The sequence below is a fragment of the Oncorhynchus nerka genome, linkage group LG1 (assembly GCF_034236695.1).
Source record: "Oncorhynchus nerka isolate Pitt River linkage group LG1, Oner_Uvic_2.0, whole genome shotgun sequence".
NCBI lineage: Eukaryota > Metazoa > Chordata > Actinopteri > Salmoniformes > Salmonidae > Oncorhynchus > Oncorhynchus nerka.
This window is the reverse complement of record NC_088396.1, coordinates 13434588-13448659: the sequence shown is the minus strand read 5'-3', so window position 1 is coordinate 13448659 and position 14072 is coordinate 13434588. Positions and strand designations below refer to the sequence as shown.

Below are 14072 nucleotides of genomic sequence, written 5' to 3'. Positions count from 1 at the left end.
TACTTTATGGGCATACGTATAAAGTGTGGAAAAAGGAAGCTTTGTGCAAATAAAAAAATAAAAAATAATCATCGGCCATGAAAATGCAACGCTAGAAGATTTGAATAGCAATGGAGATGGTGCCATAGATGCATGTGTTTCCTTGTTTTGTCAGGGCGAGAGAGTGAGAGTGATGGAGGGAGGGAGAGAGAGAGAGAGAGAGAAAGTGGGAGGGAGGGATGGAGGGAGGGAGGGAGGGAGGACTCCCAGACATCTCGTTGTGTCTGTTGTCTCTACCGACAGGATCAGGCTGCTTTGCGCTCCTGATCGTTTTCAGAACCGCCCCAAGTCAGACTGCAGAAAATTGAACATTTTGACGTCAAGCAGTTTCAATTATTATGATGTGGCTATAGTTTTCAGTCAAGCCAAAAGAACTGTGTATGTGCGCTCACATGTGTTTCTGTTAGATTTGAAACTACCCTTTTTTGGTTGGAAGTCACCATTTGCGGGGTTTCTCACGTTTCATTAGTCTGCGTTGACATGGTTTGTATCTTATTTACATTTTCAGTGCGTTATAGTTTTAGTTACACAGTATGTCTAGACCAATCTTCATGAAATAAGATACTTGAAAAGTATTATTACATGCATTATAAGATAATAGATAGTCATTACACTCCCTGCTGTCGTGTGCACATATATCCCGTGTTCTTGAAATATGATGCATCCACTGTACTTAATATAAGAAAATACTGTGTAATGATTTATAATTACTACAATTAAATGTCAATAATTACAACATGTTATTGGTATTGATAGATGACCATCCAGGTGGTGAAAGGCCTTTCTTTCTCTAATAATGTCATTGGGGAAAAGAGATGCTGAGAGAGAGGGAGAGAGAGAGAGAGAGAGAGAGAGAGAGAGAGAGAGAGATTTTCTCAATAATAATTCAATCCTAAATATTTTTCTAGTACCGTGTGTGAGTTTGATTAATTTGTCCAGCCTCCAACGGATGTTAAAGGTCAACTATGCATTGTTGTGTCTCGAAAAGAGAGCAGAAAAGTTCAATTCTCTTAAATGATCAAAGTATATTTTGTGTAATCCAATTAAATCACAGACAATAAAGCTTTGTTTGGTAGAAGAAAGAATGACACTGGTAGAATAGATATGAACAAAGTGATCAGATTTTTCCTAAAGCGCCGCGTTAACATTTTCCTGAGCCATCCATCGAACACAAACAGCTGTAAGTCGCTCTGGATAAGAGCGTCTGCTAAATGACTTAAATGTAATGTAAATGTAAATGAAGCAGCTGTACCTGTTGGCAGCCTATGTCTTAATAAAAGTGGTTCGATACAAGTTGGGTACAACTGTATATATTTGGAGACTTGGAGAACTGTTTGTATTTACTGTATTTACAGGCCCCCATGTGCTGCTGGGTAAATGCCACAGTGAGACACTCGTCTCTACTCGCGTTCTAGGATATATTGCCGCAGGTAAGAGTGCCTGCGCTTCCAGGGACAAGAAAAGGGAAGAGGCACATTGTATCACTGAAGGAGCGGGCTGCTTTGAAAGGGAAGAATCTGTGTTTACTAGATTGAAATGATTACAGCTCTGTCACAGCGGGCTGTGTCTGTGCCGTGTGTTCTCTGAGAAAAGCATCAAATTAATATTACTGTGAGTACAAAGAGTGGCCTTGTCACAGCAAATGTACTGTTTGACTGACAGGCCAACTACATCAAAGATAAGTGCATCATAGATTTACAATCATATCCTGCATGAATTGCCTTGGAATCGTCTGGAATCTGTTGCCTAGCTTCCTTAGTCGGTGCGAAACTTACAACAATTAACCACAATACTATGATGTTGACTGCTCTCTGACCATATTCAAAGGTAATTACATGATTAATTGTCCTTTGAATATTTAGATTGATTACCATACAATGGAGGTAAATTGTTATGAGTGTCTGGTTCATTTGGATCATCTGATGCCCTAGCCAGAATAGATTCCGACCCTACGCTTGCTTAAAGATCCACTGGGGTCAAACAGGCTTCCTGTTTAGATTAAGACACCGTGAAGCCAGTGCGAGATATGGCTCAGAAAACGTACCTCAATCCAGGGATGTGTTGTACCTTCTGCTACCTAGCATGAGGACGAAAAGGGCAGTTTCTCTGAAAAACTAGGAGTCGTTCTATCTTCTCAGTGTAACAACACAATTTCTCATCCCTGGATTGAAGTACGTTTTCTGATCCATATCTCGCGCCGCTCTTAATCTCAACAGGAAGCCTGGTCCGCAAGTGTAAGTTTGGAATCTATTCTGGCTACTGATGCCCAGCATCAGACAAAGCACACTGCAAAACTGCATCAAATTCATTGACAGTCTAGTCTGGCAGAGAAATGGATGGGTAGAAACAGTGAAAAAGACAGTGACTGAGGAAGGCATATCTTTACTAAATGAGGGGTTAAATGGCGCCCTGCGGTCTATAGATTCATCGGAATTACTGCCACATGGACCTCTAAATTGAGTTTAAATGGTCAACTTGATATGTGAGATGAATGGGCTTCAGTTGCCATGCCGATTCCCTCTACATATTGCATTGGAATATTCTCTCCCCCTGGAAATATCTTGAGTGAATTTTAATTTGAATATGAGCTTGTTTTTACTGGTAAATGTAATTGTCTGTCGACAGTATTTGCACGCTTGTCATATCCAGTGGTCTGTGTGTGCGATATAAAAAGAAAAAGCTCTTATAATTATGTTTACATCCACAGATGAAAATCCCAGGGCTGTAATGATCAGTAATTATACACATTTTTCAGCAGGTCTACTGGCTCAGCTGTGGCTATTGTGTGCTGTGGAGTGCAGAGTGTGTGCAGATTAATTATGACATTGTACACGACTAAATGTACCAGTCTGCTTCAGCCCTGCAAAACACTTCCAGTGCATAATCACGCTCAAGTCTGACTTTAAAGAGCTCATTACAGTTCATTTTCTAAAAGGCGGCTTATTAAACACAGTTACCTAATAAGCATCTTTGGTGGTGCAAATTGCTGGAAATGGTAATGAGTCTGATTAGGCCACGTTTCAATTACGACAGCTAGCTACCTCAAACCTCCCCCACCCCAAAAGAGAGTCCAGCTTTCTATGCTTGGGAATCCTCCTAAAAGGCATTGCCCTCTCTCTCTCGCTCTTCTTTCCCTCTCTCTCACACACACACGCACACACACACACACACACACACACACACACACACACACACACACACAGAGAGAAAAAGGAAAAGAAAAACGCTCTGCCACCTCTGTGCTTCCTTTCAGCAGCCCAGTAATGAATAGAGAATTGTGCAAGCGGTGGTCCAATTTACGCACTGGGAAATTGGATGGACAGAGCAGAGGCCCAGTTCTGTTTGCTTAAAAATGGCCAAGGCAACCAAGATTAATAGTTCCCAAAAAGGTCAGTGTCTCTGTTTCATTGGAGATGATCGCAGTAGCAGAAATTAAACACCATACAATATCTAGTCAAAGGGTTTTGTACTTCAGCATGTCATTTTTATACATTACGAGTGCCATTTTGAACAAAAACAAAGAAATATGTAACTGACCAATGACATGTATCCCATAGATTTGGAGGATGCTGTTTTGCATTTGACCAACAGAGGAGACTGCTAAGTTAAACAAAGAGCTTTTTGTGAATTGCTAATCAGAGGAATTTTAGCTTACGCCCTCAGGCTGTCTGAAAACATTCCACTAATGGAACAGTCAGTAATTATACCAGTTGCAAGACAGAAAGGAAGCTGTGGATATTATTGTATTTCTATGCAGACGGGATAATGTGAATCATACGTCTATGCGCTAACACAAGACCTAGAGAAAGTTGGCATTGTTGCCTGATTTGGTTTGAATTGGTTTGTGTGGTGTGTGTGTGCGCAACACACTCTTCATTTACTGATGTAAATGAGTAAATGTTTAACCTAAAGGTATTCCCTTAAAAATCCGTATTAGACGTTAGGAGTTAAGTGTTAGGAGCAGTTTTCCTTGATATTTTTATTGACGTAATGGAGACGCTTTAAATCAACAGTTGTCCATGCTAATGTCATCCATGAAGTGTGTAATCACATTTCATGTAGTTACTGGGTCAGATTGACATAATTCAAGTGTCCTCACATTAGAGGTCGACCGATTGTGATTTTTCGACGCCGACACCGATACTGATTATTGGAGGACCAAAAAAAGCCCATACCGATTAATCGGACGATTTTTAAAAATGTATTTGTAATAATGACAATTATAACAATACTGAATGAACACTTATTTTAACTGAATATAATATGTCAATAAAATCAATTTAGCCTCAAATAAATAATGAAACATGTTCAATTTGGTTTAAATAATGCAAAAACAAAGTGTTGGAGAAGAAAGTAAAAGTGCAATATGTGCCATGTAAGAAAGCTAACGTTTAAGGTCCTTGCTCAGAACATGAGAACATATGAAAGCTGGTGGTTCCTTCAATATTCCCAGGTAAGAAGTTTTAGGTTGTAGTTATTATAGGAATTATAGGACAATTTCTCTCTATACCATTTGTATTTCATTAACCTTTGACTATTGGATGTTCTTATAGGCACTTTAGTATTGCCAGTGTAACAGTATAGCTTCCATCCCTCTCCTCGCTCCTACAAGTGCTCGAAGCAGCATAACCCATGCAGAGCAAGGGGAACAACCAATCCAAGTCTCAGAGCGAGTGATGTTTGAAACGCTATTAGCGCGCACCCCGCTAACTAGCTAGCCATTTCACATCGGTTACACCAGCCTAATTTCGGGAGTTGATAGGCTTGAAGTCATAAACAGCTGCTGGCAAACGCACAAAAGTGCTGTTTGAATGAATGCTTACGAGCTTGCTGGTGCCTACCGTCGCTCAGTCAGACTGCTCTATCAAATCATAGACTTAGTTATAACATGATAACACACAGAAATACAAGCCTTAGGTCATTAATATGGTCGAATCCGGAAACTGTCATCTCGAAAACAAGACATTTATTCTTTCAGTGAAATACGGAACCGTTCCGTATTTTATCTAACGGGTGGCATCCATAAGTCTAAATATTAATGTTACATTGCACCATCTTCAATGTTATGTCATAATTACGTACAATACTGGCTAATTAGGCAGCCCAAACTGTTGCATATACACTGACTCTGCGTGCAATGAACGCAAGAGAAGTGACACAATTTCACCTGGTTAATATTGCCTGCTAACCTGGATTTATTTTAGTTAAATATGCAGGTTTAAAAATATATACTTCTGTGTATTGATTTTAAGAAAGGCATTGATGTTTTTGGTTAGGTACACATTGGAGCAACGATACGCACCACATTGATTATATGCAACGCAGAACACGCTAGATAAACTACTAATATCATCAACCTTGTGTAGTTAACTAGTGATTATGATTGATTGATTGATTGTTTTTTATAAGATAAGTTTAATGCTGGCTAGCAACTTACCTTGGATTACTGCATTTGCGTAACAGGCAGGCTCCTTGTGGAGTGCAATGAGAGGCAGGTGGTTAGAGCGTTGGACTAGTTAACTGTAAGGTTGCAAGATTGAATCCCTGAGCTGACAAGGTAAAAATCTGTAGTTCTACCCCTGAACAAGGCAGTTAACCCACCGTTCCTAGGTCGTCATTGAAAATAGGAATACGTTCTTAACTGATTTGCCTAGTTAAATAAAGATTAAATAAAGGTGGATTATTTTTTTTATTTTTTTAATCGGCCAAATCGGTGTCCAAAAATACAGATTTCCAATTGTTATGAAAACTTGAAATCGGCCCTAATTAATCGGCCATTCCGATTAATCGGTCGACCTCTACCTCACATTTCTTGACTGAAAGCCATGGCTAGGCTAGGCAAGGACATAGTCTATTATGTGGGGGGAAAACAGCATTTTGTTTATAGTTTGTCAAACACCTTTCGAAGTGAAGCGGTATGCCCCTTTCTACAGAGCGAGGCATGGCTCTCCGTGTTAGCTCTCATCCACAGTTCAGTGGGTTTTCACTGACTTGCTGTATTTAAAACATTTTCTTTTCTTGCTGGCTTTCCATTTCATTCATGGCCAATGTGCCTCTCAGACCACTCCAAGGCAGTCCTAGCAAAATGCGTGCTTGAGAAATTGCTCTTTGCTAAGCATTTTTGTTTCTGTTTCTTCTTGACCGTTTTAATTCAAATCAATCCCAGTAAGGTACTTAATTATCACCCAGAAATTGATTTGATATTGAGATGTGTAAGTACACTTTGCGAGAAGCCCCTCTCGGATTGTCTAAAGTGGCACTTTTTGCAGAGAGGATTTCAAAGGAGAAAGCACTATGTATAATGGTGACACTGAAAATGATTTCTGTTGAATGTGAGGGACAACAATTGTAGAAGACGGTCTCTGGTGACCAAATATGTTTTCTATCCAATCTCTTTGCTTATGCAAAGCTAGAAATTGATGTTGTCAGATAATGTGCACAGATCATGTAAAAAAGTTTTTTTAAAAGCCATTAAAATGAGAGGCAGAATATTTAGGTTGAGGCTCTTATACACTTGAATGTGTTGTTGCAGAAAAAAATGTACCACTTGAAATATCGTACTTTTTTGTATTGCTATGCACCACCCACGTGCATCAAGAGGACTTTACCAAGAGGACTAATGACCTAGAACATAAAGGTTGAGTAATGCTAGAAATATGAAAGGTCTAAGAGTACAGTAATCGGTGAAAGTAACTTTCTCAATTCCCAAGACAGCCACAAGCAGTCTCCTCGAACACCTATGTAGCCTATTCCTCATAATCAATTGATCTTTTTTTTTTGAATGCGTCTATCATCCCTATTATTTAATGCTAAGTATTTTCATATTGCCTCTTCAAGTACACTGTTACTTGGATATGTCTGTCTGTGTGTTCTCCTTTGTTTGAAGTGGTACAGACTTGTCTCTCTTGCTCTATAGATTGTGTTTACTGTGGGTAGACTTGCTGCTAGCTACGGTATATTATGGCTGCTGTGAGTGACTGGGCTCTTTGCCATGGGCTTTTCTTAACCATTAGCTTGGAAAGGCTGACAGCTGCGTGAGCCGTATTGTAGCGTGGATCTCTTTGACTAAAACCTTGTAAATTAACACAATTAGCTCAGCAGCATCCTGCTAATTAGCTCCTGGTGCCTGGTTTGGCGGCTGAGCAAGCGGCTGGAAGGGAGTCATGAGGGAAACCACATGCTTCTCTGTTACTAGACAAACACGACGCTGTAATCCGCCGCTTGATGCTCTCTGTTTGTTTCTTAAAGACTTGGATGGGGACTTAAGCTACTGGGCGATGTCATATTGTGCTGCTGCACGTGTGGCTGGCTGAGGCAGATCAATAAAGCAGGAATGGATGGTTTTGCGGTGTGATTCAGTGTTTACCAATAGAGTTTTAAGTCAGATTGATTTTGATAAGGACTGTGTGTGTGTGTGTGTGTGTGCGTGCGTGCGTGTGCGTGCGCGTCATGTCGATGTTTGTTTTAACACTGTAAACACAGCGGTCTGTTTCTTTCTTGAGTATATCTTTCTTTGATAATCCCATGCTGAGTCTAAGATGACAGCATATGCAATGACTTGTGTTTGTAGATGGAGTTTAGGATTAAACTTGATCATGCCTTTTGAGCCCTGGAGGCAGTGAAATAAAGTCTGGGAAGAGAGAAAGACAAGTGAGGCATGTTTTTTCCCTCTCACTCTGTAGACTGGGAAGCAGTAGCCAGACACAGGGTCGTTGTAATTCATGCTGGGCAGTGGGGTTTGTGTGATGGAAGCAACAGAGCGCTGCCTGAGAGATTGCTTTGCTGCACTCCTCGAAGCAGATTTGAAACTGTCTCGGAATGCCTTACATGAGAGTTGGATTATAGACTGACCTGCACTGTCTATGACATTCTGTTCTGTGCAGGGTGCATTATACTTTGCTAACCAGGTGTTGTGTCCCAAATCCACACTGCCCATGATGTAACTGGTCAGCAGCCTGTTTTGCAGTAGAGGATGTTGGTTGTATGAAGGTATTGGAAATTGGGAGATTTTTTTTAACAAAGTAATTTGTCAGTACATTGCCACAAAGACAACTTTTCCACCGTGTTAAATGTTCAAACTTTTTTTCTAGACACAAAATGCTGTCAACTACTTGAGAAAACTGAGAATAATTAGCAACTGCTATCTGATAGTCATTTTGACCCATCTCTCTCTTTTTGTCGGGTGTTTAGGCCTAAAGATGCAGTGGACCCCAGAGCATGCGCAGTGGGCCGAGCAGCACTTTGACATCTCCTCCACCACCCGCTCCCCTGCACACAAAGTAGAGGCCTACCGGGGGCACCTGCAGCGCACCTACCAGTATGCATGGGCAAACGACGACATCTCTGCACTCACCGCCTCCAACCTGCTGAAGAAATACGCAGAGAAGTACTCTGGGATTTTAGAGAGTCCGAGTGAAAGAGCGCTGCTCTGCTCGTATTCCGATGGCACTCCTGGGCTCCTCAACGGACGTAGGTCAGAGAGTGAGTCCTGGCAGGAGGGGATTTACTCAATGAACTGCGCTCCAGATGTTATATCTGTGAACAAAGCTGGAATGACAGCTGCCCTTCCCCCTACAGACGTGTCGGCCAGCATAGGTAGCACCCCAGGGGTGGCCAGCAGCCTGAACGAGCCCAGCTATTCCAGAAGTAACTGTGGGAGTCACACGACCACCAGTCTACACTCGGGTCTGTCCTCTCAGGAATACGCTACAGGCTACAATGGCTCCTACCTGCACTCTAGTTACAGCGGGCAGACCAACCCAGGCCTCCCCTCTCAACACCCTTCTCCTATGCACAGTGCTGGTCTCATACAACCCCCTCTTCCACCACCTCCCACTACTCTAGTACCCAGCTACAACGTGGGGTCTCCCAACATCTCCAACTACAATTATCCTCCGGCGGGGTATCCCTCACAGACAGTTGTTGCCCCTGGCTATAGCCCTGGGGGGGGCCCACCGCCCTCTTCCTATCTGCCATCCAGGATTGCAGCTCCCACACCGCTACCCCCCTCTTCTACACTCTCTGGCTATACCTACCAGTCCCATAACCATGCACCAATTGCACCAACACCTTTGAATGGCAGCTCATCCAACTCATTGAAAAGAAAAGCTTTCTACATGACGGGGCATGGCGATATGGACTCCAGCTATAGTAATTTCAACTACAACCAACAGCGCTCCTCACAAAGCCCTATGTACAGAATACCAGACAACAGCATCTCAGACTCAAGCAGAGGGAATGGATTTGACAGGAATGCTGATGTGTCATCTTTAGCGTTTAAGCCTACAAAGCAGGCAATATCCTCAGATCAGCAAAGAAAATTTAGCAGAGCACTTACCCCTCCCTCCTATGGATCAACCAAAAGCTCTGTGGGAAGCCTGAGATCAGGTGAGTCCTTTGGAAAATTTGGATCCCCTATCACGGGTGAGCAAAGTGAAGAGCACCTCTCCCATTCCATTGCAGGGTCGGACGTTGGCAGAGCTACCTCATCCAGCCACGTTGCAGAGGAGCAGCTGAAGAACAGCGATGCCAGCGTGGTGGAGTTGGTCACCACAGAGATCCTTCAGCCCGGTCCCCCAGTGGACTGGAGTGACATAGCTGGTCTGGAGCTGGCCAAAGCAGCCATCAAAGAAGAGATTCTGTGGCCCATTTTGAGGCCAGACATGTTCAGTGGACTTGCCACATTACCTCGGAGCCTCCTTCTCTTCGGACCTCAGGGAACAGGCAGAACACTGCTGGGCCGCTGCATGGCCAGCCAGCTGGGGGCAGCCTTCCTGCAGCTGAGTGGCTCAGCCCTGGTGACCAAGTGGCTGGGGGAGGGCGAGAAGATTGTCCAGGCCTCCTTCCTGTTAGCCCGGTGTCGCCAGCCCTCAGTTGTGTTCATCAGTGAGGTGGACATGCTTCTATCGGCCCATCTCAGCGAGGAGAGTCCGGTGAACGTGATCCAGAGCGAGCTCCTCATGCAGCTGGACAGTGTGCTGACAACAGCCGAGGACCATGTCCTAGTGGTCTGCTCCACCAGTAAGCCTGAGGAGATCCAAGATTCCCTGAGGAGGTACTTCACCAAACGGCTCCTCATCCCCCTACCTGACAGCACAGCTCGGCGCCAGATAATTAGCCAACTACTCTCACAGCACAACTATTGCCTCAGTGACAAAGAGGTGTCACTGCTGGTCGAGCGGATGGAAGGCTTTTCAGGACTGGACGTGGCCCAGCTGTGCCAGGAGGCAGTGGTAGGACAGCTCCATGGCATCCCAGCTTCTGACCTCTCAGCCATCCATCCCAGCCAGATGAGACCAGTGTCCTACCAAGACTTTGAAAATGGATTTAGCAAATTCCAGCCCAGTATATCACAAAAAGAACTGGATACATACACCGAATGGAATAAAATGTTTGGTTGTAGTCAATGAAGCTGAAGTATTAGAACATGTGGGTAGGAAACCCCTTTAGAGGTTTACCATTTAGAATTCTCTCCTCAGTAAACTAGGCAAGGGGAAATGACAGATAGTGGTGACCTTAACACCTGCAGTTCAGTAAAGGCATAAGGATAGGCCTGAGGGAAGCAATGGCACGCTTTAGACAACAGCCGGCAATCTGCACACAACACAGAGAAACTTTATTTTGACACTTGAAACCACTGAGGCCAAGCATCACCTCCCAAGGTACAAGTGGGTACATCTTTCATCACACTTTAGTCATTGAGCAGACACTCTTGTCCAGTGACATACATTTTTGTACTGGTCCCCCATGGGATTTGAACCCACAACCCTGGTGTTGCAAATGCCATGCTTTTCCAACTGAGCCACACAGGACCTAGAGACTATAGGGTAGAGTGTAACAAAATGGAACCTCTGTGTGTGTATATATCATTCTGCTGTTCTGGAGATTTAGTTTCTATCAAGTGCCTGAAGTGGTGCTCTTTTATTTTGTGTTATTATTTTCTTCGCCTCACAATCTACTTTGGTGGCATGTGCTAATATAAAAAGCTTTAATATGAGACAAAATCGTTTTTTTAAAAAGCTTTTTTCCATTGAAACACTATTCCTCAACTGTGTCTGCTTTGCGGTCTCTGATCAGGAGAAAGTATGTGGTATTGTTAATCTGAACTCTAATTTATAGACATAATTTCTTTTGATGTTCTCTTTTTTGAAAACTCAGGAAAGTGATTGTGATATGTGCAGTACCTCTAAAGATTTAGACAAAGCACAACATACTGCTGAGAGCATTTGGCTTGCTTTTGAATTTACATGATCTAAAAGGAGGGTTAAGGTACCTCAATAGGCTAAAAATTGACAAGAGTATGACTTTGAATGTACCAGAGGAATTCTGGAGTATTTGGAAGACAAAAGGAGGAGTATTGTGCTTTTCTTTGCGATTTTCTAAGCGAAGAATCCCATTGTGAATATACTGTAGTTGTATTTGATATGTGGCAAGGATGAAGGAATAATGTTTCTTAAATTCTATCAACTATAACACATTCGACCGGCCTTGATCCAGAGGACATGAACACATTTGAGTTTTTTTGTTAAACTTCATCTGTAGGAGAAAGCAGAACATATGTATTCGTCAAACATTATCAGCAGCTTAATTTTGTATCTCATCTGCAGATAAAACTGCCAGGCCTCTTGTGGCAGAATAATGGCAAGATACATTTGCTGAAGACAAGCATCATGGGGTTGAAACAGACAGCTTCCCAAGGTATTTAATTCCATTCCGCTGCTGATTTATCATGAATAAAACCTAAGAATTATGTATGCCATAAGTTATTTTTCTACCTCAGTTGATTAGTTTTCCCTGAAAGCAAAATCTAAGGGAATGGATAGATGACAGAGCCTATTTCGCTTATTATACTATAAAGCCTGTTGAGGGAACAAAAAAAGCTGCCTATCTGTCAACAAAATCAGCTTGAGTTAGTGTTACACATTCAGTGTACTCCCCATTCATAGACACCTATGTTATGGAGTATTACTTTCTCAGAGCACGTTGGTCTTGAAAAAAGGGGTGTGTGCCCATTAGCCCTGTCTTTGAGCCATTCTTCAAGTGTCATTTCTTACAGCTAGGCTTTTAAAAAATTATTATTAACTATCAGTGTTTAGTAATATGCCAGAACAGAGGCAATGGCGACACAGAGGTCTGACAACTGCGTGAAAGAGCCTTGAATCATTTTTTTTTTGTTCACTAAAGCAGTATGAGGCACTAGTACAGTTGAAGGGATGTTACCAGATACAGTACCGCTGAACGTGTCAGTAGTACAGTGGAAGGGATGTCACCAGATACAGTACCGCTGAACGTATCAGTAGTACAGTGGAAAGGATGTCACCAGATACAGTACCGCTGAATGTGTCAGTAGTACAGTGGAAAGGATGTCATCAGATACAGTACCACTGAACGTGTCACTAGTACAGTGGAAGGGATGTCATCAGATACAGTACCACTGAACATGTCACTAGTACAGTGGAAGGGATGTCACTAGATACAGTACCGCTGAACGTGTACCGCTGAACGTGTCACTAGTACAGTGGAAGGGATGTCACCAGATACAGTACCGCTGAACACGTCACTAGTACAGTGGAAGGGATGTCATCAGATACAGTACCGCTGAATGTGTCGCTAGTACAGTGGAAGGGATGTCACCAGATACAGTACCGCTGAACGTGTACCGCAGTGAGGATGTCACCAGTACAGTACTGAATGTGTCAGTACAGTGGAAGGATGTCATCAGATACAGTACCACTGAACGTGTCACTAGTACAGTGGAAGGGATGTCATCAGATACAGTACCACTGAACATGTCACTAGTACAGTGGAAGGGATGTCACTAGATACAGTACCGCTGAACGTGTCACTAGTACAGTGGAAGGGATGTCACCAAATACAGTACCGCTGAACACGTCACTAGTACAGTGGAAGGGATGTCATCAGATACAGTACCGCTGAATGTGTCACTAGTACAGTGGAAGGGATGTCACCAGATACAGTACCGCTGAACGTGTCAGTAGTACAGTGGAAGGGATGTCATCAGATACAGTACCGCTGAACATGTCACTAGTACAGTGGAAGGGATGTCACCAGATACAGTACCGCTGAACGTGTCACTAGTACAGTGGAAGGGATGTCACCAGATACAGTACCACTGAACGTGTCAGTAGTACAGTGGAAGGGATGTCATCAGATACAGTACCGCTGAACGTGTACCGCTGAACGTGTCACTAGTACAGTGGAAGGGATGTCACCAGATACAGTACCGCTGAACGTGTCAGTAGTATAGTGGAAGGGATGTCACCAGATACAGTACCGCTGAACGTGTCAGTAGTACAGTGGAAGGGATGTCATCAGATACAGTACCGCTGAACGTGTCAGTAGTACAGTGGAAGGGATGTCATCAGATACAGTACCGTTGAACGTGTACCGCTGAACGTGTCACTAGTACAGTGGAAGGTATGTCACCAGATACAGTACCGCTGAATGTGTCAGTAGTACAGTGGAAGGGATGTCATCAGATACAGTACCGCTGAATGTGTCACTAGTACAGTGGAAGGGATGTCACCAGATACAGTACCGCTGAACATGTCACTAGTACAGTGGAAGGGATGTCATCAGATACAGTACCGCTGAAAGTGTCACTAGTACAGTGGAAAGGATGTCACCAGATACAGTACCGTTGAACGTGTCACTAGTACAGTGGAAGGGATGTCATCAGATACAGTACCGCTGAATGTGTCACTAGTACAGTGGAAAGGATGTCACCAGATACAGTACCGTTGAACGTGTCACTAGTACAGTGGAAGGGATGTCATCAGATACAGTACCGCTGAACGTGTCACTAGTACAGTGGAAAGGATGTCACCAGATACAGTACCGCTGAACATGTCACTAGTACAGTGGAAGGGATGTCATCAGATACAGTACCGCTGAACGTGTCAGTAGTACAGTGGAAGGGATGTCATCAGATACAGTACCGCTGAACGTGTCAGTAGTACAGTGGAAGGGATGTCATCAGATACAGTACCGCTGAACGTGTCAGTAGTACCGTG

At 43.2% G+C, this 14072-nt stretch overlaps 1 protein-coding gene across 1 annotated transcript; it reads left to right on the top strand.

The window, feature by feature from the left end:
• The first annotated feature begins 8198 nt into the window (after positions 1-8198).
• Positions 8199-10568, top strand: LOC115130800 (fidgetin-like). The gene has a single exon (XM_029662257.2). The coding sequence runs from the start codon at positions 8238-8240 to the stop codon at positions 10446-10448; it is 2211 nt and encodes a 736-aa protein (XP_029518117.1). The 5' UTR covers positions 8199-8237; the 3' UTR covers positions 10449-10568.
• The last annotated feature ends 3504 nt before the right edge of the window (positions 10569-14072 follow it).

Bases quoted from the DNA above. Each gene is read 5' to 3' on its own strand.
- LOC115130800 (XM_029662257.2), top strand. From the start codon at position 8,238: ATGCAGTGGACCCCAGAGCATGCGCAGTGGGCCGAGCAGCACTTTGAC.